General features: G+C 53.5%; 1 protein-coding gene across 1 annotated transcript; it reads left to right on the top strand.

Moving 5' to 3' along the window:
• The first annotated feature begins 330 nt into the window (after nucleotides 1-330).
• Csf1r (colony stimulating factor 1 receptor) lies at nucleotides 331-24,101 on the top strand. The gene is made up of 21 exons (XM_028890100.2): nucleotides 331-379; nucleotides 3,850-4,107; nucleotides 4,498-4,776; nucleotides 5,091-5,227; nucleotides 5,836-5,995; nucleotides 7,940-8,129; nucleotides 9,655-9,770; nucleotides 9,915-10,035; nucleotides 10,156-10,346; nucleotides 11,633-11,745; nucleotides 16,700-16,826; nucleotides 16,934-17,038; nucleotides 17,488-17,598; nucleotides 18,475-18,637; nucleotides 20,672-20,760; nucleotides 20,869-20,966; nucleotides 21,808-21,930; nucleotides 22,015-22,126; nucleotides 22,688-22,787; nucleotides 23,085-23,193; nucleotides 23,287-24,101. Exons 1-21 carry the CDS (start codon nucleotides 331-333, stop codon nucleotides 23,452-23,454), a joined length of 2,919 nt encoding a protein of 972 aa, XP_028745933.1. The 3' UTR covers nucleotides 23,455-24,101.
• Nucleotides 24,102-24,276: the final 175 nt, after the last annotated feature.

Raw genomic sequence — 24,276 nt, forward strand, 5'->3', positions numbered from 1 at the left:
AACCATTCCCCTGCAGGGATAAATGCAGCCCTGCTCCAGATTCTGCCTCATTCTGTCTCTTCCTCTGGGGGTGATACTTTGTTTTCTTCTAGAGAGACCCACTATTTCCAAACTCTGTAGTTCCCTTTCAGCCTAGGTTTTTAAGAAAAAAAAAAAGGGAAGAGGGACCAGGCCAACGAGGAGGAGGAAGAAGAAAACAAGCCTGACAGCCAGTGCAGCAGACAAGAGCTTGTTCAGCTGTCCTGATCCTCGCAGAGCTGGCCGCTGGGACCCCTGTACCCAACCAATCCTCCAACCGGCATCAGCCCACGCTGCCCCGAGGAGGAGACCATGGAGTGGGGGGCTCCGTTGGTCCTGCTGCTGGCCGCAGCTTGGCATGGTAAGAGCAGACACGGGGTGCTCGTGGGGGTATTACAGAGAGGGCCCACGAAAGGACTCCGAGCGTCACTGCCCTGCACTTGACGCCCCATACTTTCTGCCTTGTTTCTCTCTCGCGCGCGCGCGAGAGTGCGGATTTGTGTTTCTCTGGAGAGACAACGAGGGGAGAGTGGAGTGGAACCGGCCTGGCCAGCGCTGGGATGGAGCGAGCTAAGCTTAGCCTTTGACTCACAGTGCGTTCTGCGCGTGTCTCCGGGGCTCTCGGGGGCTCGCCACTATCCACACTGCTCATCGGCAGCTGCGAGAGTGGGAATGGCCGCAGCTCCAGGGCGATTGCTCGCGGATGTGTCCTGGGCCTACAGGAAATCAGCTGGGGAATCTCCTCCAAGGCAGACAGACACTGAGAGGGCTTGGGCAGCTCTGAGATTTGCATATGTGAGATAATCTCGGAGTCGGGGCTGCTCAGGCTGCTTCTGCAGTTCTTCCTTGAGTGGTCCCACAGCCGGACAGCCCAGGAGGCCACGGTTAGTTAGGCAGGACCTGGCTCAGAAAGGCCCTTTCTTGGAAGGCTTGGGGAAAGGGTCAGGGTGGAAGATAAGAGTTTAGCCTTTCTGGCCCAGGGCTCGAGGGTGGGGGATTTGGAGGGGGTTTGGAAGTGAACACACATGAGCAAGAAAGTATGTGACTGAGCAGGCAAGAATGGTGGGGGGCGGGGGTAGAGAAGACCAGAGAGGGTCTCCCCAGCCATTGTCTTCCTAGACACTACTCCCCAACTTCTCGGGCACTGGCATCAATGGCCCACAGTGGCCCAACAAGCACATCCAGGCTCCACCTGACCTGGCACACAGGTTTTGGACCATGCCACCTGCCTATTAAGAAGGATGGAACTTGGTGGGGAAGGACCATCTCACCCTGGTCCCTGGTGATACGATAGTCCACCGAAGGCTCTTTCCTGGCCCAGGCAGTCTCGCTGGCTTGTGTGCCGGCACGCTCCTTAATAGGAAATGTGATTGATACACCTTAGAACACACACACACACACATTCTTAAGAAGATGACTCTTTCTCGCACTCCAGAAAGTCCTGTGGATTTGAGTCACTGCTCATTCAGTCTTTATCTTGAGGATCGCTTGTGGTGTGTGTGTGTGTGTGTGTGTGTGTGTGTGTGTGTGTGTCCGTGTCCCAGTTCAATGTCCAGCTCCAGAAGGAAGAGGGGGTGAGCGGCAGCAGTGGGAAGCCTAAGGTTTTAGCCCAAAAGGTTATTGGTGAGTGGGCAGGGTGGGTGGGACCATGGGTGTTCCTGTGGCGGTAGGAATAGTGTTGAAGCATTTAGAGGCAGAGAGAGACTGGCCTCTTCTCTTGGACTGGTGGTCAGGAGTGCCGGAGGTTGGGGTGGGGGTGACTCCTGGAGCTGATGGAGGAGGTCTGGGTCAAGGGGAGAATTTGAGAGGGGACGTGTGAGATAAAGAATGGATAGGTATGGGGGGGGGTCAGTGGCCATCAAGTGCTCATCCAAGGGAAGGCAGGGATGAGTGGACATCCCTTCCTGCCAACTGTGCCATCAGGAAGTGAGAAAGCTGTGTGGTGAATGTGGAGCATGTCATCCCTGTTCTGCGTAAACATCCAGGGCAACAGGCTAGGAAGGAATAAGGCAGGAGCCTCTCCCTGAGCCCATCTGGAGGTCAAGACAGGAGACCAAGATAAGCAGAGCCGAGTAGCTTTGGGGAGGAGAGGGGGAAAGTGTCTGGGAGATAAGGCAGGAGCAGGGTCATAGAACCCAAGGTCGTATCCTGTGACCTTAAGGATTAAACTCCTTAGGTGCCACCTGGCAGGTTCAAAAGGGACTTTGGTGAGTGGCATGGGAGCGGAAGGCCAGGGCAGGAGGCCTTTCATGCTCTGCTGCCCTCCCGGTGGACATTGGGATTGTTCCCACCAGACAGGAGAGATTCTGAAGCCCCGAGGGTCAACCCTCTCCCCATCTGGAAATGATTGTCAGGGTCCCTAGTCCTAGCCCGTGTGAGCCCAGGCCAGGGTGAAATAGCTTGTCCCTCTTCCTGGTAGTCACACTGCACAGGAAACCAAACCCACAACCCTACGAACTGTCTCATCTATTTCACATCTGGCTGATCGGAAGCTCGGGCAGATAGGCTGCGTGTTTCCAGTGGGTTTGAAATCAGAGCAGACATTAAACCAGGCTGAATTCATTTGGGAGAAATGACTTTCTATTTCTGGGCTTGAGTTTGGGGGTGTGTGTCGGGGGGGGGGTACCCACTGAGGAGTGGTTGTAGGAAACACTGGACTACTCTGAGGGTCTGACGCCCTTGGGGCTGCCCTGGCTCAGTGTCTGTATCACCAGCTGGAGTAGGGAGGGTTGACTTGTGAGGGTCAGCAGACAGGACCGTGACACAGGCAGGCCTCTCTGCACAGAGTGTTCTGAGCCCCAGCACGCTGTCCGCCTCTCCAGAAGTCCCTCACTGTGTGGAGAGGAGCAATGGCCGGGAAGGCAGGGAAGCAGAAGTGAGAACGCCAGTCTAGAAAGGCCAGAGGCTGTGCGGAAACCAGGGCCAGCCGGGTGCCAGCAATGTGTTTCCGCCCACACAGGCCCAAGGTGCCTGCTGGCCCCTCAGAGGCTGTGAATCAGTTCTCACTTCCCTCCTTCACCCCTATTTCAGGCCTGGGAAAACTGCTGACACTACAGACACAGCCAGCCTCCTTCCTTAAGACCTGACAAGGGTTTTAAGTTCTCCTTTCCTCCTTCAAGCAAATTTTCCTTAAAAGAGATTGGCTGCCAGGAAAGCCAGCAGGTCCGGAGAAGTGAGAGCAGAGTGGGTCCCTCAGCAGTCTCATTCGTAGACGTGACGTACTGAGACTTTACTTGGCCACAGGTGATGCTGCAAAGACTTGCCGGCATCTGGTCAACCTAACATGCCGGGAAGGGTGAACCCCGTCTGCATCTGCAGGCGAGGAGACCAAGTGAGAAGGGTGGGTGGCCTCAGGTCATCCCGCAGTGCGTGGACCCGACGTGGGCAGGAGCCACTGAGAGCCTCTCTCTCTCTACTGGGCTAAGAACTCGTGTCTTTTCTTCTTTTCCGAGTGAAGGAAGTCAGAAGTTGGCCATCTGTTTCTCCATTTGCTTGTTGGAATGGGGCCCTGGGCTTGGTTCAAGCAGTCACAGCCTGCTTTGTCCACGGGATTGATGAGGTCCTCTCCTGGGGTGGGAAAGGATGCAGAAGGCTGGGCCCCCGGTTGGCTCTGTGGGAAAGCCTACACATGAGGCTAAGGAGGCTCCCAGGCCGGTCTCAGAGGAGAGTCCCCAGGGCAGATGTCAACACATTTGGGAGCTGAGTGAAGGGTTAGGTGGTGCAGACTCATTCAAGTACCACAACTATTCCTGCCAGAGCCTGGTCCAGCCCAGTTGGGACAGCAGGGGTACCCCCCCAGGCCTCACTTCGGTCTTCTGTCACCTCCTTCAGGTCAGGGGGCCCCTGTCATCGAGCCCGGTGGCCCAGACCTGGTTGTAGAGCCGGGTACAACGGTGACACTGAAATGTGTGGGCAATGGCAGTGTGGAATGGGACGTCCCCATCTCCCCCCACTGGACCCTGGACCCTGAATCTCCCGGAAGCATCCTGACCATAAGAAACGCCACCTTCAAAAACACTGGGACCTATCGTTGTACTGAGCTTGAAGATTCCCTGCGGGGCAGCGCCACCATCTACTTGTACGTCAAAGGTGAGGACTCCAAATTCTCTGTAGTGGGCAAGAGGCCTAGCTTCCGGCATCAGCATGCCTAGTTAAGCCTGATCCAAGTCTGTGAGTTTGAGCGTTGGCCGTGAACAAGCACCTATACAGCGCTTACAATTTTTAGCGCAGGCCTCACAATCACCCTGTGAGGTAGCTGCTATGATTATCCCCCATTTTTCCAGGGGCTCACAGGGGTTGGTGGAGTCTTTTGTCTGAGGTCACACAGCAACAAGTGCCCTAGGGTAGAGAAGCCAACCTGGAATGCTGTCTGAGTGACCCTAGTACACGGTATGACTTTGGGCACAGGCTCAGCCTTCTGAGCCTCCCTGTCTGTCACTAAAGGCGTTCAGATGCCATCTTGAATCCTCTTCTTCCCAGATCCACTCCGGCCCTGGAATTTGCTCGCAGAGAAGGTGACGGTGTTCGAGGGCCAGGAAGCTGTGTTGCCTTGCCTAATCACAGACCCCAAACTGGAGCCCGGGGTCTCACTGGTGCGTGCGAGGGGCAAGCGGGTCCGACCGGCCTACTCCTTCTCACCACAGCGAGGCTTCATTATCCGCAAGGTTAAGTTCATTGACAGCGGTGACTATCAATGCAAAGCTGTGGTGGATGGTGGGGAATCCCTCTCCATTGGCATCCGTCTTGAAGTGCACGAAGGTAGGCAGGATGGGAAAAAAACCTGTCCAGGCATGGAGGCAGGAAGGAGAGCTGGCAACCATGGGTGTGGGGTGTGGGGGGTGTGGGGGTGGGTGGGGGGTGGGCAAGTGGGGGGGGAGTGGAGGGGGCAGAGCGGAGCGGAGAAACGATTCTCTCTCTTCTTTCAACTACCCTTTTCTCTCCAGGGCAAGTGGGGTGAGGTGTGCTGGGTGGGACTCTGACTATGAGACTAGCTAACCAGGGTAACGGACCCTGTGGTGCTGGGCACAGCGCCAGTGAGCCTAAGCGCTCATGGGTTGTATTTCTGGCCTCAGTTCTCCCAGGGCCCCCAAATGTGACACTGAAGCCTACTGAGCTGGTGCGGATTCGTGGGGAGGCCGCCCAGATTGTGTGCTCTGCCACTAACAAGAACCCTGAATTCCATCTTTTCCTCAAACGTGGAGACACCGAGGTCAGTTCCCAGGGGAAGGAGATGACGTGGGAGGTCTGTCATCTTCTCAGCACGGAGGCATCCTCACTTCAAACTAGCTTTCTGGGCTGGACACGGCCCCGAGGACGGAGAAGAGGGGCCTGAGACCCCTTGCCAGCAGGAGCTGACGCTGGTGGCTGGGTCTTGGGGACAGGGGTGGGGATGGCAATCTAACCCCTTTCAGGGTTAGCCCTGCACCTTTGCTACAGTTTGTACAGCACTCACTTCTTACAGCATGAGGATTCCTAGTCTCCCTCAGAAGCACGGGGCATGTTGTCTAGTTCAGAAAGACTTTAGTAAGAGGGAAGATGAGGATCCCCAGGAAGAATGGAAAGGTTTCCTCTTAGATTCCTCCCCCAAGGTGCACTGTCCGTGAGGTCCAGCCCTGAGCCTTGATGTGTGAGTCTATCCACTCTCATTTTAACCCAGGGGCAGGGGACCAGTATTCATCCCATTTTATAAATGAAGCAGTTGAGACTCGGAGTTTAGTCCCTTGCCAAGCGCAGGCAGATCATCATTTGAAAGGGGGCAGATTTGAATTCAGATCCTAAACAATTTTGATATGTCGTTTCTGTTCCTTCTATCTACAGCTCGAAGTCCCTATAAACAGCGACTTCCAAAATGACTGTTATAAAAAAGTCCGGACCCTCAACCTCCCTGCCGTGGACTTCCAAGATGCTGGCAAATATTCCTGTGTGGCCAGCAATCGTTTCGGCACACACTGGGAGTCCATGAACTTCCAGGTGGTGGGTGAGCATCAGGTGGGGGTGGAGAGAGGCCTGTGGCCGTTGGGAGATAGGATGGCTTGGTCCTGGAGCCCCATCCTAGGGAGACTTCCTAGACCCTCAACTTCCTCCAAGTCCTTGCAGAGCGTGGGTGGTGGTTTATGCTAACAAAGTTCTGTTCTGTGTTGGGAAGGCCCAGCGGCTCCCAACTGCAGTCCACGCTGGCTCACTCATTCCTGAGAGCGTAGGTAGGGTATTTGTGTCACGTGGTCACACAAACAGTGCTTCCCTGCTGGGATTGTGAGGACAGCATCAGTACCCCTAAATGCCAATGGTCCCTCTAACTGGGGCCTCCAAGCTGGGACAGGAGGCCCTGAGGGTGGAGTTGTTGGGCCTCAGTGAGAAGGGAGGGGAACAGTACATCTCGAAGAGGGAACAGCATGTGCGAGCCCCAAGGGAAAGGAGCCCAAGCATCTTTGAGACCCCAAACGCAGCTGAGCAAGCACACCAGAGATGTGGAGAGGTGTAAGTGATGGCTGTGGGGGAAGGGGAGACGAGGCGGGCGCCAGGGAGCAAAGGAACCGTAACAGAGTGGGTGGAGAATTTGCATCCCACCCTTTTTGAGAGGCCATGGGGTTTATAAAGAGGGGGGACTGAGGTCTACACATGGCTCAGCTTGTACAGAGGGGACTGGGGAGTCGGGAGCACCCACTTCTGGGTGTCATTAAACCTGGCTCCGCCAAAGAGTATGTTGATCAGGCTCTTTGTGCCTCAGTTCCTTGACCTGAAAGAAAATGAGGCTGTCGAGAGTCACTGACTGTATTTAGAAAACCTAGAAGCAGCCGCCCTGGTGAGATCCACACTGCTAGAGCGTGTGAGCAAATGCCACATTAGAAGACGCCCCCTGGTGGTGGGTGGAGGGGAGCCGGGAACTGCCACAGTAGTGGATGCAGGGCGAGCTGGAGAAGGTGGTCAGGGTGCCAGCCGTGGGGATGAAGAGTGATGGCCGTAAGATGCCCTCCCATTGCCTGGCTATTGAGAGGGAAGTGCTCCACAGACTGAGAACCCCACAACAAAGCAGTTCTGCGGGGGAGGGGGGGCTCTGACTGTGGTCTAGGAGTGTGGCCCGCTAACGGACCGTGAGTTGAGGGTCAGAGGGGAGGAGAGGAGGGAAGCATGAATCACTAGCCTCAGAACACACACAGGGAACTTCTCAGAACTCCGCCAGGCGAAGGGAAGAGAGACAGACTCATCCCTCTGTTAGAGCTCTAGCCAATCTGCTTCCTAGTGCAGGCATTCAGTAGTCACTCAGTAGATGCACAAAATGCATATGCTCTTTTAACTTTTGGCCAGATGGGTGTTCAGGCTTGAAGTTGGCAGAGGGCAAGCTCAGACCCTTTGGGCAGGAGAGCTCCAGTTTGTGGAGCAGCTGCTGTGCTGTTAAGATAGGTCTGTGTGCTGTATTCACGGAGTGAGTTTGCCTGTGGGGGGGGGGGGGTCAGAGAGGTAAATTGGGCAGGTAGTGGGTCCGATGGCCCCGAGACACGGTGTAAGGACCTAGGCCCTTTTTCTTGGAGAAGGTGAGAGACAGTCAGAGGGGTTGAGCAAAGCAACATCCTGGTCAGACTTGGGTGTGGCAGATGAGCAGGACTTTCTGGCGCTCCATGGGGGGCTGTCTATAGGGAGAAAAAGAGGAGGAAGTAAGTTAGGAGGCTATCTATCCCAGTGGTCCCATCTCAAGTGGTCCAAGGTGATCATTCCAGACTGGAGTGGCCATGGAGGTTGTGGGAAGGGTTTGGACAGTTGAGTGGATAAATGAATGATGGTAGAATGATAGGTAAGAGAGGTGAGTCCTGGCTGGGGCTGGTGACTGTGAGCCTGGAACGTGGATGTGCTCAGATCCTGGGTCAAGGGAACAGAAAGAGGCCATCTCCCCACCAACACCAGACCTCCCTGTGTTGATTTTCAGAAAGCGCCTACTTAAACTTGACCTCTGAGCAGAGCCTCTCGCAGGAGGTGAGTGTGGGTGAGAGCCTCACCCTCACAGTCAATGTAGACGCCTACCCTAGCCTACAGAGTTATAACTGGACCTACCTAGGGCCATGGTTTGAAGACCAGCACCAGCTTGACTTTAACATCCAAAAGACCACCACATACAGGTACTGCCTGTCAGCCCGAGGACAGTGTGTGTGTGTGTGTGTGTGTGTGTGTGTGTGTGTGTGTGTGTGTGTGTTGGCACGTGGGTTTGGGGGGGTGTATTCAGCCAGAAATGAGGATGCCTGGGTCCTGTCTCATCTGCGCTGCTCATCTCTACCTTGGGTGGATCCCCTTCCTTTTCCTCCTCTCACTTTCCCTGACTGTGGGAGTATTAGTCCTCTGTGTCAAACTGTCCTGTCCCCCCTGCCCTGTGTCTCCAGGGTGCCCAGTGCATTCCTCTACTGTTTCTGGGGGTGCATGTTCTCAAGATCCTTTGGGACCCCTTAGCTTCATCTCCTGTCCTTTTTTTTTTAAACATTTATTTATTTATTATGTATACAGTGCTCTGCCTGCATGTACACCTGCAGGCCAGAATAGGGCACCAGATCTCATTACAGATGGTTGTGAGCCACCATGTGGTTGCTGGGAATTGAACTCAGGACCTCTGAAAGAGCAGCCAGTGCTCCCAACCTCTGAACTATCTCTCCAGCCTGTCTCCTATCCTTTTTATGTCCAATGCCAATGTAGGAAATGACTGTGACTTCTACTCCAAGATGGATTTGAGATAACAACCATGTTCATTACCTGAATAATACATTCACTAGCTGGACATGGGGGCAGATGGCTGTTATCTCAGGGCATTGGGCAACAGAGGCAGAGGATGAGGGGTTCAAGGCCAGCTCTAGAGGCTATATCAGCAAGTTTGAGGTCATCCTGGGCTATATCAGACCTTGTCTCAAACAACAACAACAAATACACTCATAATGGACAAATTATTCATTGGAGACTAAGAAAAATTACCAGGGATCAGCCAAAAGTGACTTTCTGCTTCAGCATTTATTTTTAGACTTTTCTATAATAAAGAGCACCATTAAATTAAGTGCCTACAATGAGTCAGATTCTTGTCCAGCATTCTGAATGCTCATCCCTTCAACCCTCAAGCCAATCCTGTGAATTAAACAAAACAAAACAAAACAAAACAAAACAAAAAACAAACAACAACAAAAAAATATCAGAATCACTCGGAGCCAAAGAAGACCACAGCAGCTGAACGTCTGTCTAAACTCACACAGCCAACGACGATAGCATTGGGATTTGGCCTCTGGTTTCTGTAGCTACACAGCTCAGAACCAGTCCTGTCTCTTGTCCCTGTCACCATCCCCCGGGACGGGATAGCACATTAGGGATTTTCAGTCGGGGCTATGGTACTTGTGAACGCTTAGTTCAGTGGTAGGAAGGAAGAAACTTGTGATGATATATCTCCCAGACCTTGCAGACATTATCTCTAATAAACCTTCCGGGGAACAAAGACTACCCTGAGAGGACAGTCAAGGACCTGGGGTAGGTGGTTTCTCCTGTCTCAACAGCACACTCCTGAGGACCTGGCTCAGACAAGGCCTCTGTGCCCTGAAACTTGAACAAAGGATGAGCCACTTCATTGCGCAAGATGCCGGCTCACAACAGTAGCATCTCTTGACTGTCTTGCAGGTACACCTCGGAGCTCATCCTGAACCGTGTAAAGCCCCTGGAGGCTGGCCAGTACTCCTTCATGGCACAGAACAAGGCAGGCTGGAACAATGTGACCTTTGACCTCACCCTGCGATGTGAGTGACAGGGACAGGCTGCTCAGGGTTGGGTATACTGGGGAAGGTGAGGGTAGCAGGCTCGGAGCAGGTGGTCGGTCAAGAGACAAAGACGTCACCCCTAAGGCTGATCCTGCCCTCCTCCATCCTTCTTCTCCTCCTCAGATCTCCCAGAGGTCAGTGTTACGCGGATGCCTGTGAATGGCTCTGATGTCCTGTTCTGCTATGCCTCAGGGTACCCTCAGCCCAATGTGACATGGATGCAGTGCAGGGGCCACACCAACAGGTCCGTGGGCTTGGCTTCTTCCCTCCATAGGCTGAGCATCTAGATGGGGCACCCCTGAGTGGGAGAGGCATGCTGATGTGGGAAACCCTGAAGCCCCGAGTCAAAACCTGTTCTTTCCAGGTGTGACGAAGGCCAGGCCTTGCAGGTTTGGAAGGATGCCCACTCTGAAGTCCTGAGTCAGGAGCCCTTCCACAAAGTGACCATACAGAGCCAGCTGCCCATTGGGACCTTGAAGCCCAACACAACTTACATTTGCAGGGCCCACAACGAAGTGGGGAACAGCTCCGAGGCCCACCAGGCCTTCTCTCTAGGTAATCCACACCCCCCCCCAACCCCCCCACCCCCACCCCCGCACCACGAGAGATCCTAGCCATGCTGAGTCCCACCACTGGGTATCCCTGGCCAGTCCTAAGCCACAGAGCTCCAGAGATAGCTACATGGAGAGGTCCAGAGTCCCCCCCTGGGGACTGAAGAAGAAAGGGCAAGATCAGGGAGTGAGGAAAAAGAATGAGGCAGAGACACCCAGACAGAGACTGAGAGGACCGAGAGAGACGGAGAGACACAGAGAGAGAGAGACCAGCAAGCTGGTCCACTAGTCTGGTCCTTTGGTTCCTGCTTCCCCCTGCATCCGAACACACGTGAGGAAGAGAGGCGCTGAATGAAGAAATGCGGCTCGTCCCAAGTCCACATCTAGAGGGGATGCTTTCTCCACCCTTCTCCAGCTCCCCTTGATCCCTGCCTTTGCCCGATCCCGAGACACAGTCCTTACTCGGGGCCACTGTGCAAGGGTTTGCCCAATGCTGATGTGAAGCCGGCGTCAGGTCCAGTCTCACTCCGACGCCCACAGCCTCCCCAGGCCCTTAAACTGCTGGGGTTTGGCAATTACTGTGGCAGGGCCTGGGTGAAGCTCTCAATCCAGGTTGAACAGGGCAGGCCCTTGGCTTCTGCTTGGCTCAAGGATCATGTCACTTAAGTCCTCCAGTCACTAACCTGGAGCAGCTGTTGCCAGACCGGTGGCCCCTGCTGTCCCGAGAATGACCTGTCACTGCTGGTGGTGGCAGTTTTAAGTAGCGAAGCCCCGCTGGGACCAATGCTGGCACTGTACCAGCCATCATCTCCATGACCGCTCACTCACTGGCAACAAAGCCCCTCCTTCCTTCATTTTGAAAGGATGATATACCTGAAATGTTTAGAGAAGTCCATAGTTTGGTGTCACTCATGTACTAAGGGATCCAAGCTCCTAGCTGGGCATGGAAATGAGTTGTGTCCTTCCTACCACATTAAGATAACTAGGATTAGAGGTCAGGAAGGGGAGACCGGGGCCCCTGAGCTGGTCTCGGACTCAGAAAGCTGCTGAGCTCTTAAGGTCACATGGAAGCTACAGGAAAACTGAGGAGGATTTGGGTATAACACTCGCCCCCCCCAAGACCTTTCTGCCCACAGGTGTAAGTGGTAAAACCCCACCTCTGGGGTTTGCATGCAAGCAGTGGCTAGGCACTGAGCCAGCCTGCTACAGAGGATTTTCATTCCTTGGCAGAGGGATGGGACTGAATGCAGGTCTCCCCGCCTGCTCACTTCTCCTGTCCCCCTCTTCCAGGATCCAGGCAGCTCCCTGATGAGTCCCTGTTCACGCCGGTGGTGGTGGCCTGTATGTCTGTCATGTCTGTGCTGCTGTTACTGCTGCTGCTGCTCTTGTACAAATACAAGCAGGTGAGCTGGGCAGTGGAGCTGGGCCAAGCCCCTGAGGGAGGGAGTCAGATGTGGATGACCCCTGCTCATTCTGACATGCTGTCATGCAACTGGAGCCCTTCATCAGGCGTCCAGTGTGTGTCGACAGGGGCTAGCGCCAAGGAGCTCCTGGGGCAGTAATCCTAGGCTTTACCTTCAGGGGCAGAAGAAGGTGTAAAAGTGAGGATATGCCTAAAAGGTGCCTAGCTGTGCCTGGCTCTGCCAATGGGACCACAAGGCAGCGGGTAGGCTGAAGCGCCTTTCTCTCTCCATAAAGCGGGGTTCATGATGGCAGGCTGTCACCAAGATTCTCCATCCTGTGTGTATAGAGGAGGGGTAGGGTTGTCGAAGAAAGAGAGCACTCCGTGGTGGAGCCTGTGCTTCCACGCAAGGAGGAAGTTGGCTGCAGATCCAGTTAGCTCATGCATGCTGGGATGGGAGCGTGACTGAGGTTGGTATCTCCTTGACCACACACTGAAGTGGTTGCTGGGTGCTGCTTGCCACCTAGACATGGCTTAGTCACTGTCACGGCTACCTAGTCCTTGGAGATCCATAAATCCTTCCTTATTTGGAACTAGAAACTTTCTCTGGTATCCCATGAGCAGTATCAGGATCCCACAGGCCTTTCTGCCTTGGTTGACTGGCGCCCCCTGATGGTGGTCTAGAGCTCCTCAGCTCTCTCTACAGTGCCATTTTTTGAATATATTACTCCAGGTGCCTTCTCATTTCCCACCCAGGAAATTTAATTGCCTCTTAAGCAGTCCAAGGCCAGGAGACCCGCAGCAGCCTGAGGCTGCCCTCTTCCCTACACCCTTTAATGTCTCCTGGCTGAGGTGCCTGACCCTGAGGGAAAGTCTTGAAAGAGTCAGGGCAGGCAGCAGTTCTCTTCTGGACAGCCTCCTCCTAGGTGACTTGGTCCCACCTGTCTCTATCACCCAGGTCTGGGTGAGCAGGGGTCTGTCTCTGGAGGGATTGTTTCTGTTCAGGCTGAGTCATCGCCTTCTGTCCCCAAAAGAAACTGCAACAGTCAGGGAGGGCACAGGGGGAGAGGAAAGGGAGGGAGTCAGCTGTCCCCGGGGACGGGGACAAAGGAAGGGACAATAATGGGTGCAGAGGAGGGAAGGGCAGAGTCAGAAAGAGGCCACTGGAGAGATTCTGGGCCCAGGCCTAAATCGAGGCAGGAGGGTCTGTAGAGCTTCCAGTGGGAAGTGCTCGGGTCTCCACCTTCCCCGGGCTCAATACTTATCCCACAGAGCCAGAGGCCTGCCTGATCGGGAGGGTGGCCAAGGTCTGATGTTTCCATCCTCTCTTCAACCCCTGTTAGGAAATCAGGGGAGGACCAGGGCTAGTGTGAGAAACGGGTGGATTGATAGGCAGTGAGGATTTAGCCAGGAAAGGCTCCGGAAGCCCCGGCAGCTGGCATTCCAATCACCACGCCTGATAGGAAGAAACCTTGCAGGCCACCCGACTTTGACAAGCATGGCCACCCCAAGTCCCTGGGGATAGCAGGCATTCCTGAGGTTGGCAGGGGTTCCGCACTAGCATCGTGGATTCAGATATGTGTGTGTGCACGCATGCACGCGAGCTTCCAGCCACATCTCCCTTCCCCCCCTCCCTTCTCCCTTCATCCCTCCCAGCATTTCCCTAGCAGAGGTGGGAGGGTTGACTCAGGCCAGCTGCAGAGAAACAGGGAAGCAGAAGTAGCTCGGAGAAAAACAGTCCCAGCCACGGAGACTCCTAGAGATGCAAGATGGAAGGGACGGGGGAAGGGGGGAGTGTCATTCAGCCCAAGGAAGTCCCCCCAAATCTCATTCAGCCCCTTTCCCCAAGCCATAACATGCAGGCGCTTTGTTGCTGTTGTTGCTGGTGATGTTTTGTGTTTGTTTGCTTGGTTTTTGTTCGTTTGTTTGTTTGTTTGGGGGCTGGGTCTTTATAACTTCGAGGATGGCCTCAAACTCCTTTTGTAGCTAAGGCTGGCCTTGAACACCCTAACACCTCCTGCTTCCATCTTCCAAGGGTTAGGATTACCGTGTGTGCCGCCATGACCAACGGGGTGTTCTTCCACGTGTCTCACTATAGTCTTTTCTCTCAAATGTCCAGCTGCAAGTTCTTCCGTGTAGTTATGTAACAGCTCTTCTGCTTGTAAGCTTTCAGCGACAGGCGACCTCCTCCCCGACTCTCGCTCGCGCATCCTTTAGCGCCTCTTGCCGAAGCACCCAGGGCCTCGTCCCTGTCCCCAGGGTCTGACTGGACATCGAGTCGGTCTGTTGGTCCAGTGTCCTCCACCACCCCAGCCCAGCTTCCAGTTTCCCCTAAATGGGACCTCCCCTCAGCACTTCGCAGGGCAGTTCCAGTTCATGGTGTCATGCACCTGCCCCGGGGGCAGGATAAGGTGAAGCAATCACCGTCTTCTATCCAGACACTAATCTTAGGATCTTAGCTGTATCAGAGAGGCACAGAGAACCCGAGAGGGAACTGGAGCCAGTGAAAGGGTGTAACATACAGGCACCCCCTTCTGGCAGAGGGCTCTGCCTCAGCCCCTCTTCCTTCTCCTTAGAGTTAGGAGATAGCCCACGTCTTATAGCCCTCCTGACCTTCCTACGTAGAAGCTCCCCTCTCATTTCCTAAGGCGCATGAGTCACCTGCCTGAGATTGTCAGAATCTTCCCCGTTCAAGCTGCTCAGCACTTGTGTGCTCTAAACCTGGACAGTTCTTCTGGCTGGCCCCTCGTGGGCTCTCCTCTCTCATCTCACACCACTCTCTGTCCCGTCACCCTGCTTTGCTGGCTTGGTGATGTTTTTAAATATTTTAAAACATGTGTTAGTGTCTATTACTTATATCTATAATAATGGGTTTCAATATGGCATTTTCAAGCATGTACATAATGTATCTTGATGTTTTAATCATATTCACCCTTCATTACCTTCTCTTGTTCCCCCCTCCCATACTTGCTGGTCCCCTTTTTTCTCAAAACTCTTTCACTTTAGTGTGTGTGTGTGTGTGTGTGTGTGTGTGTGTGTGTGTGTGTGTGTGTGAATATGTATGTGTACATGTGTACATATGTTTGTGTGTATATTTGTGAGTCTGTATGTATGTTCCAATATGCTTTGCTGAGGTTGCTTACAGGAGTGTGTAGGTGAGAAGTTACTTACAGCGGTGGACTATACAACTGAGGGAAACGTCTCTCCCACCCGCACAATCAGTAACTACCTAGAAGCTCTTCAGGAGGGGGCACTTGAGAGCCTCTCCGTCCTCTGCTGCTTGACAGGCCCAAGCTGTCCAGGTCTTACTCAGCCGCTGTGAATTCAAGCATGCAATAGTCATGCCACGCCTGGAAGACAGTATTCCCCAACTCCCTGCCTCACCCCAACTCTTAGGTTCTTTTCTACGGTGTCCTTTGAGCCTGGGAGGAATCCAGATGTCCTGTTTATAGCTGAGCTTGCAACAGTGCCTCTCGGCATTTTGACCAGTCATGAGTCTCCGCAGTTACTGCTGACGTCGGCAAACAGTAGCTTCTCTGACCAAAGCTAAGAACAGCACTGGTCTTTGGGGATAAACAGAATTGTTTATTGACAGGCACGTCATCTCCATTTAGCAAAACAGCAGCTTGTCTAGTTCCCACCGGGGTTAACAACCTCCCTAACCAGGAACTTTTGACCAAGATGACAGTACAAGATGTGGATTCCTTCCTGTAGCCTCAATTCCAGTCAGAAGGTGGCTGATCACCCCATAACAGACACATCTTTCATCGGCATTATTTGACAGTTTCATATATATATATATATATATATATATATATATATATATTATAAAAAAAAAAAATTTCTTTATGTACACAGTGTTCTGTCTGCATGTATGCCTGCAGGCCAGAAGAGGGCACCAGATCTCATTGCAGATGGCTGTGAGCCACCATGTGGTTTCTGGGAATTGAACTCAGGACCTTTGGAAGAACAGCCAATGCTCTTAACCGCTGAGCCGTCTCTCCAGCCCCCCTATCTATATATTTAGGTTGAATGCCTCTCTTAGACACTCAAATGCTAGGCCTGTGGGGTCAAGAGTTTGTTTTGTTCAATAATGAATTGCTCATGCATGATAGAAATGAATGCTCTATAAAATGTATTATTTTACTGCATGGCTGTATTATTCAGCCTGGAAAAGAGTGAATTCTGACCTCAGCATAGATGAAATGATGACGTGATGCTCAGTGAAAGAAGCCAGTCACAAAAAATACTGTATGAAATACCCAGAACAGTAAAATTATTAGGAAAAAGTAGAGTCACGTCTTCCAGTGGCTAGAAGCAGGGGAGGGGGAGGGAACTGCTATTCCCTGGGGTACAGAGCTTGTTTTACAAGACCAAAGGAGTTCTGGAAACTGGTTTCTTACCAGGGTGAATGCACTTACTACTACTAAGGTGTACACTTGGAAATGTTTGGGACGGTACCTTTTCTGTTCTGTATATTTGACTGCAGTTAAAAATAAAAGTAGGTCTGGAGGATAGCTTAGTTGTACAGTACGTACGTATGCATATATAAGAAAGCCCTGGTCCAATCCCTAGCACGCAGAACAAAACCACCAACATAAATTATTTGGATGAGAGAATGGACAGGTTCGTGAATGAATGGATAGTTCTCAGCGTGTACCCTGTACCTTGGCCCAGGAATTATCAAATTCAGAGGCATCAAGGCCTCCAGAAATGATCTTATCCAAGTCTTTGAACGAACAGCTAAGGAAACTGAGATTTGGAGAAGGGAAGGCCACACAGTAAGGCAGAATCGAGCACGGACTAACTTTGGACGCTGTGCCCACAAGATGCCACGGTCCCTCTGGGCTCACAGCAGGCTGAGAGCTTCTGCGTTGTCCTCTCATACTCTTGGGAGGGGAGATGCAAGTCTGTCTGCCAGCCCAGCAGCCCCATGACCCCCTCTCTTTCTGCAGAAACCCAAGTACCAGGTGCGCTGGAAGATCATTGAGAGCTACGAGGGCAACAACTACACCTTCATCGACCCCACCCAGCTGCCCTACAATGAGAAGTGGGAGTTCCCCCGGAACAACCTGCAGTTCGGTGAGAGAGGGCCTCCCTCTCTGTGATCTCCTGTCATAGGGCTGATGGGGGGGCTGCTGGGACCCAGTGGGCCTCAGGGACCTAAGGAGCCCATGTGTGTGCGATAGGTAAGACTCTCGGCGCTGGTGCCTTTGGGAAGGTGGTGGAGGCCACGGCCTTTGGTCTGGGCAAAGAAGATGCCGTGCTGAAGGTGGCCGTGAAGATGCTGAAGTGTGAGTTGGAGGAGGTGCAGCGTGGGGGGGTGGGGACTGGGGAGTGGTGTCTGCTGCCAGCAGGCTGGCTGGCTCTGCGGTCACAAGAGGCGCTTTCCACACTTTAAACCTGTTGGGACCTGGGGGGTGTTAAGTTGGGACTTGACTTCCCAAGTGAGCTCCAGGCTCCCTGTGACTCCTGGTTCTGAGGGTCTTTATCCACCTTTGAGGAGGAATGAGCCTTCTGACTGAGCCCAAGGGGAGTTAGGGTGAACAGAGGCCACCTCGGGGAATGACCCTGTCGCAGCTCGGCTTCCTCCACCCCAGATGAGCTCAATAACAGGCGCATCTTTCCTCTCCTTCCCCTCTCTCCTCCTGTCTTTCTCCCTCCCTCCCACCTGCATGTCTCCATTTCTCCTCCCTCTTTTGGATTCCGATCCCTCTGGGTCTCTGGGTACTCCATCTCCCAGCCACGGCTCACGCGGACGAGAAGGAGGCCCTCATGTCAGAACTGAAGATCATGAGTCACCTGGGACAGCACGAGAATATAGTCAACCTCTTGGGAGCCTGCACTCATGGAGGTGAGAGCCGGGCAGGAATGGGGATGCGTGGTCCTGGGGAGCCAAGGGTCCCTGGACATCTGGCTCCAAGTTCTCCTTCTCGGCTGCTGGAAGTGTAGGCAGGATCCCTGCCTCCAAATCTCTGATATTTCTAGCCTGGACCAATAGACGAAGCAGGAGCTGTTTATGGGTGGGTGATGCAGAGAGCTATACGCAGCTCCCTGAGCCCTCTTACAGGGAATTTAACATGAGCCCCAAATCTACCTTTCTCCCCCCACCCCTCAAGATTTACCTTTTTTTTTTTTTTTTTTTTTGAGACACAGTTTTTCTGTGCAGCCCTGGCTGTCTTGGAACTTTGTAGAACAGGCTGGCCTTGAACTCACAGAGATCCACCTGCCTCTTCCTCCAAGGTGCTAGGATTAAAGGTATGCACCATGCCTGGCTTAGATCTACCTTTTAAGAAGCTCCTACTCCAGATGTACATGCCCCAAGACTCCAAGTCACCTCTCTCCTTTTTCATTTGTCCTATACTGAACTGACATTCTCCTTGGAAGAATGAATTTTTGAGCTAAAAAAATTTTTTTTTTCTTTTTTGAGACAGTCTCATTATAAATCCAGGCTGGTTTAGAATTTCCTGTGTAGCCCAAGGTAGCCTTAAACTCACAGTCTTACCTTAGCCTTCTGAGGGCTAGCATTACAAGCAAGCATCATCACACTAGGCTGGGCTAGACTCTTTTTTTGAGAGTTTTTAAGTTTCCATTGGCTTTGCACAGATAGGGTTATTAAAGCACCGAGAAGCCTGCTCCCAGAGGCAGGATTAGAACTCAGAGACCCCTGTTCTCCTGGGGAGTGGAGCCCTGGGGTGTATCTCTCTCACTCCCGCTTCTGGCTGCTCAGGGCCGGTCCTGGTCATCACTGAATACTGCTGTTATGGGGACCTACTCAACTTCCTGCGAAGGAAAGCGGAAGCCATGCTGGGACCCAGCCTGAGTCCTGGTCAGGATCCCGAGGGGGACTCCAGCTACAAGAACATCCACCTGGAGAAGAAATATGTGCGCAGGTAGCTCCCTGGCAAAGGACAGGACAGAAAGGGGGTCGCACATATCCTGCCTGTGTCGTGAGGAGTACCTACCCCAGACTTTCCTCTGCTTTCTTACAACACATTCCCTCCATTCGACAAATACCTGAACACTTAGCATGTTCCAGAAACGTAGGAGGTGACAGGTTTATGAATCCATCACCTTCATGTGTGGAAAGATTCTCCCAGGCCCATACGTGGAGGCCTGGCCAGAGATGGGAGGACTCGGGGGAAATGCATGTTCCTGTTTGTCACAGCTTGTCTGTGGGGGGCTGCAGGACACAAAGTCCACTCAGGAGTGGCCAGCCTGTCTCCACACTCCTATGAGGAAGTGAGGACAGAGTTTATTAATTGTTGGATGGAGGTAGCAAAATAACCTGGCCTGTGGCGTGGTTCCTGGTCCCCTCAGGCCTTGGTTTCCCCGGGTGAGCCAATGGAGTGTTGAACCTCTCAGGGTCTCTTCTCCTGTTCTGTGATTCCTGGAAGCCACCAGAGGCTATGGACAGAGCCGCATGGGGGAAGCAGAGAGAGGAAGAAACAAGTTTCATGTTGCCCATGAATGGGAAGAAGGGGGGTAACCTGGGCTAAGCCTGCTGTGTTTTAAGCTGGAGTCTCAGTTTTGGGTCATGGTGGGTTGGGCCTTAGAGCTAGACTACTGGGATCAGGCCATTCTCAGAAGCAGGGGAGTGTACACCGTACTTACAGTGAAGGCACTGGCCGCTGCTGAGCCTGGGAGAGCCAAGGAGAAGGAGGTCCCTAGCTTCCTTCTTCGAGTGTACAGACAATCAAAACATCCCCAGTGTGGGACATTTCAGGAGCAGGTGGCATCAATCCCCATAACCTGTGGGCCCAAGTTATGCTATTACAGAAGTGTGGTTTCCAGAACCAGGAGATGGTGGTTGTGCGATGCATGGATGGATCCTAATGGAGACTCTAGTTTCTCTTTCTGGGAGCCTGAGGGTATGGGCAAAATTGAGCAGCTTGCTGGCAAACCAGATCTGGCTGGCTGCTGAGCATCAGCAGTGGCGTTCAGGTAGGGCTGTGCTTCTACAGGTGGCTTATCACCCATAGCAAGAGTCTGGGTCTCCCTGGGTGTTGCCTGTCTCTGTAGGTTTGGGTGGACAGGCAACACCCAGGGAGACTTCCTGGGGCTCAACTGCCCCGAGCCAGTTTAATCTCTGCTCTAGGTCTGGGCAAATTTAGTGCTACGCGTGGCTGCTTGGGGCATGAGGAATGTTACCACCTCTTCAAGCGATTGGTTTTAAAGTGTATGTATGAGTGTGTGTCTCTGTGTGTGTGAATACCACAAGTGTTTCTGGTGCCCACAGAGGCCAAGATGGTGTCAGATACCCTGGAACTGGGGTTCCAGGGTGTCGTGAGCCACTGTGGCTCACAAACCAAATCCAGATCCTCCGAATGAGCAGCAAGGGCTCTTAACCACTGAGCTATCTCTCCAGGCCCCTTCCTGTGTGGTTTTTAAATTTTTATTTTTACATTTATTTACTTGTAATGGATATGTACAAGCTGGGTCCCTCTCCATCATATGGGTCCCTGGGATTGGGCTCAGACAGTATGTGCCTTTATCCTGAGCCACAGTACCACCCTCCTGGAGTGATTTTTAATGAGAAGTCAGCTGGTGAGAGGCTGCACGGAGAGATCAGGGAAGGGGCCCAGAATGTACTCACATTTCCAGCAGGGCTGCCGGAGGACAGAGAAGGGAACCCCAGGGGCCCATGGGTATTGGGAGCAACAAAGACCTGCAACAGGCAGAGCTGTCCAATGACAGAATGGGGCGTCTCCGGCACTGGGGATGGCTAAGCAGGGCGTGATTGCTTAAGTAGGTTGTGGCATGGGGGCCTTCCTTATCAGAGAGGGACACTCAGGCTGACCTTTAGGTTCCTTCCCCTCCGCTGCGTGACTAAGGGAGTCCAGGGGGCAGCTGGAGGACAGTGCCTGGGCCAGGCTGCGCAGTGATGGGTGGGCATTGATCACTTCCCAATTCTCCTTCTTATGCAGGGACAGTGGCTTCTCCAGTCAGGGTGTAGACACCTATGTGGAGATGAGGCCTGTCTCTACTTCCTCAAATGATGCCTTCTTTGAGCAAGGTGAGGGGGTACCTGGACGAGGGGAGAGGGTGGATGGGCCCAGGGGGTCTGGGAACTGGGGCTGAGGAGGAGCAGGGTGTGACAGGGCTGCCTTGATGCCTTTTCCAGATCTGGACAAAGAGGCCAGCCGGCCACTGGAGCTCTGGGACCTGCTCCACTTCTCCAGCCAAGTGGCTCAGGGCATGGCTTTCCTTGCTTCTAAAAATGTGAGTCTGGGTGAGAGGGGGCTGACTTCCTGCTGGCTGGGGGAATGGAGGAGGGGAGGGAAGGGGGCCCAGTGAGAAGCAACTGAGGAGTGGGAGAGGGAGATAGTAAGTGGGCCATGTACAGAGGGCCTCAGAGGCAGTGGGAGGGAACAGTGTTGAGGCAGGCTCCTCCCAGAGGCCTGGCCCCAGGCTTCCAATGCCTGTTTCCCTCTGTGGTCATGAAGGGGCGTAACGACGGTCTTACTCAGGAGAGTGAGCAAGACAACAGTTGTCTCTCCTCTCGAAGCACACAGTCTGACTGGCTGAGCTGTAAGGAAGTCAGAAGGTAAGGAAGGGCTCAGACCACGGCCCCGAGAACAGACTTGAGGGGCAAAGGTTTGACTACTGGTTCTGCTCTTCGCCGTGACAATTCAGATTCTGTAAGCCTCAAGACCTGTGCCTATCAAAAAGAGTATTCCCACGAATTGTTTAGGGGTTATTATGTGTGCAGATGCTTGGGGAAGCACCTGGGGTCGTCTGCTCCGAGGTGGCAGCTGCTGGTGTTAGGAAGGACGTGGGCCAGAATGCTCACAGCACCGGGACTCGAGGTACCGACAGCCCAGCTGTTACCGCTGCTCGGAGGGCGAGAAGAGTGCGGGAGACAGGGCTGTGGGGCTTTAAAAATGTTAAACTGGCCACGTTAAATTCTCTCAGACCTCAGGCCTGCCTGCACAGGTTTGGACAGGATTAGAGAGTAGACTATCAAAATCTGCATCTACTCCCTCATCAGGGACCCCGGACCTCATGCTCCCCGTCCTGGGCTTCGGAGAGATAAAACAGTCTAATGTTGTCTTTTCCTTAGTGCATCCACCGGGATGTTGCAGCTCGAAATGTGCTGTTGACCAGCGGACACGTGGCCAAGATTGGGGACTTTGGGCTGGCTAGGGACATCATGAACGACTCCAACTATGTTGTCAAGGGCAATGTGAGTGCTGAGAGGGAGCGTGTCTGGTGGGGCAGGCTGTGGAGAGCCACAGCACCAAGTGATACCAAGGGATTGTCTTGTCAGGCCCGCCTGCCCGTAAAGTGGATGGCCCCAGAGAGCATCTTCGATTGCGTCTACACAGTTCAGAGTGATGTGTGGTCCTACGGAATCCTCCTCTGGGAGATTTTCTCCCTTGGTGAGTGGTTAAACCTGCTTCCAGCACAGCCAGGGGCCGACCTGTCTTTGGCTCCTCCACTTGTCTTGAACCTCATGGATGAAATCTACTCAAAGATGCCTGGTGTCCAAGACAGAGCAAGCGCCCAGGGATGGAGAGGGCTCTTGAATCAGCACAACAGCACCTGTGTGTGACTCGGACCCTCCAGACAATGCACATTTCGAGTCCTTCCCTTGCTTGCCTCTGCTCTGCAGTGGCTGTTATGCAGAACGCTACCTGTCAAGTGCCACTGAAGATGCCGCTAGTCACCTTCTAGCTCCCGTTTACTGGGGAGTAGGTACAGGGCCCTTGTGCTGAGTCCTTAACAGAACAACCAGGTTGATAGTGAGGGGCTGAAGGTTGTTGGCTCTCAAAGCCTAGGCGCTACTTACCGCCTAATGCCTCACCTAGGGAGTCCTGGGTATGTAGGTAGTTTCTGCTCTAGGGCTCCAGCTGGGATAGGACCTTAACACTCTGCCTGAGATGCACGTGGGTGGGGAAGGGGAAATCAAGTGTGGTTTCTTAGGATCCCGGTCCTTGCAGGTCTGAATCCCTACCCAGGCATCCTGGTGAACAGCAAGTTCTACAAACTGGTGAAGGACGGATACCAGATGGCCCAGCCTGTATTTGCGCCAAAGAACATGTACGCAAAGGCACCCAGGGAGGCACAAGGATCTCTAGGGTTCGGGTGGTGGTTAGATGAGCACGTGGCCCTGGTCTTTGTCTAGAAGGCTCCAGGCTTCCATCTGCAGTGTGTTAAGGTTCTATACTAAACTCTGAACCAACGAGTCTCAAGCATGTTAACAGGTGCTGTACCACTGGGCCATACCTCTAGCTCCTGCCTTACTTTGGACTAGTTTTGGGGGCCCTTCACTAGGCAGATCTCCGTAGTGATGTGCTCCGAGGAGCTTGACATGGGCAAACTTTGTTCTGTCTTCAGATACAGCATCATGCAGTCTTGCTGGGACCTGGAGCCTACCAAAAGACCTACCTTCCAGCAGATCTGCTTCCTCCTTCAGAAGCAGGCCCGACAGGACAGGAAAGAACAGGTGAGAAGGATGGAGGAGCTACTTGGCTGGCTAGAGCAGGCTGGGCCAGGCCTGAAGGATCTCTGCTGACTGTGTGGCTTCTTCCCCACTCAGGACTACGCTAACCTGCCAAGCAGCAGCAGCAGTGACAGTGACGGTGGTGGCAGCAGTGGTGGCGGCAGCGAGCCAGAGGAGGAGAGCTCCAGTGAGCACCTGGCCTGCTGCGAGCCAGGGGACATCGCCCAGCCCCTGCTGCAGCCCAACAATTACCAGTTCTGCTAAAGTGGGACAGTGGAGCGCTGCTGCCCCCACTTCCCAGCTCCGCCTCCTCCATGGACGGCTGACATGGGGAGAGCATATGAACTGTATCCTCAGCTTGGCCCAGCTCGGAAACTTCAGAACATGACGGGTCTGGGGAGGTCAGAGGCCCCATTCCCAGAGCCCGGGCCATCACTGCCAATGGGGTTTGCACAGTGCTAGCCTGTATTTACTGTGCACCCCTAGTCACTTTCTTTACCCCGTTCCCACGTGAAGGAACCTCTGTTCCTAACTCTTGTGTTTCAATGGAAAGACTGACTTTGTGTCTCAGAAAGACAGGGCTCCCAAGGCCGGAAGGAAGCAGAGGGCTTGCCCCCCTGCCATGCTCACAGATGGCAGGCTTCTTGGGGCAGGCTCCGTCCTGAGAAGCTCTCAGGACTGGGCTCCACTCTTCACCCCACAGTCCCATCTCATCCTGGATCTCGTACTGCTAGAATGAGCCAATGGCAGCTAAAAGTGAGGGGTGTTCTATCTAGTGCCCTGCCATTCTAGGCTGGAAGGCATGGGGCCTTGGTGCAAGGCTAGCCACACCCAGCAACACTGCATGCTCCTCTCCAAGCAATTTGTCCTCATTAACAGTCGACATTAAACTAACAGCATTAACACAGCCAGCAGTTTCTGGTTCTTTGCACCTCCCGAGGGTCTGCACGTCCCTAGGACCTCCTTCCACCTCCCGAGGGCCTACACATTCCCTACGACCTCCTTCCACTCCTGAGGACCCACACGTCCCTAGGACCTCCTTCCACTCCTTTGAGGGCCCACACGTCCCTAGGACCTCCTTCCACT

The sequence above is a fragment of the Peromyscus leucopus genome, chromosome 19 (assembly GCF_004664715.2).
Source record: "Peromyscus leucopus breed LL Stock chromosome 19, UCI_PerLeu_2.1, whole genome shotgun sequence".
Classification (NCBI taxonomy): Eukaryota; Metazoa; Chordata; class Mammalia; order Rodentia; family Cricetidae; genus Peromyscus; species Peromyscus leucopus.

Coding starts and splice junctions, on each gene's coding strand:
- Csf1r (XM_028890100.2), top strand. CDS start 331: ATGGAGTGGGGGGCTCCGTTGGTCCTGCTGCTGGCCGCAGCTTGGCAT. Junction 4,108..4,497: donor CATCTACTTGTACGTCAAAG/GTGAGGACTCCA, acceptor TCTTCTTCCCAG/ATCCACTCCGGCCCTGGAAT. Junction 21,931..22,014: donor ACTATGTTGTCAAGGGCAAT/GTGAGTGCTGAG, acceptor TTGTCTTGTCAG/GCCCGCCTGCCCGTAAAGTG.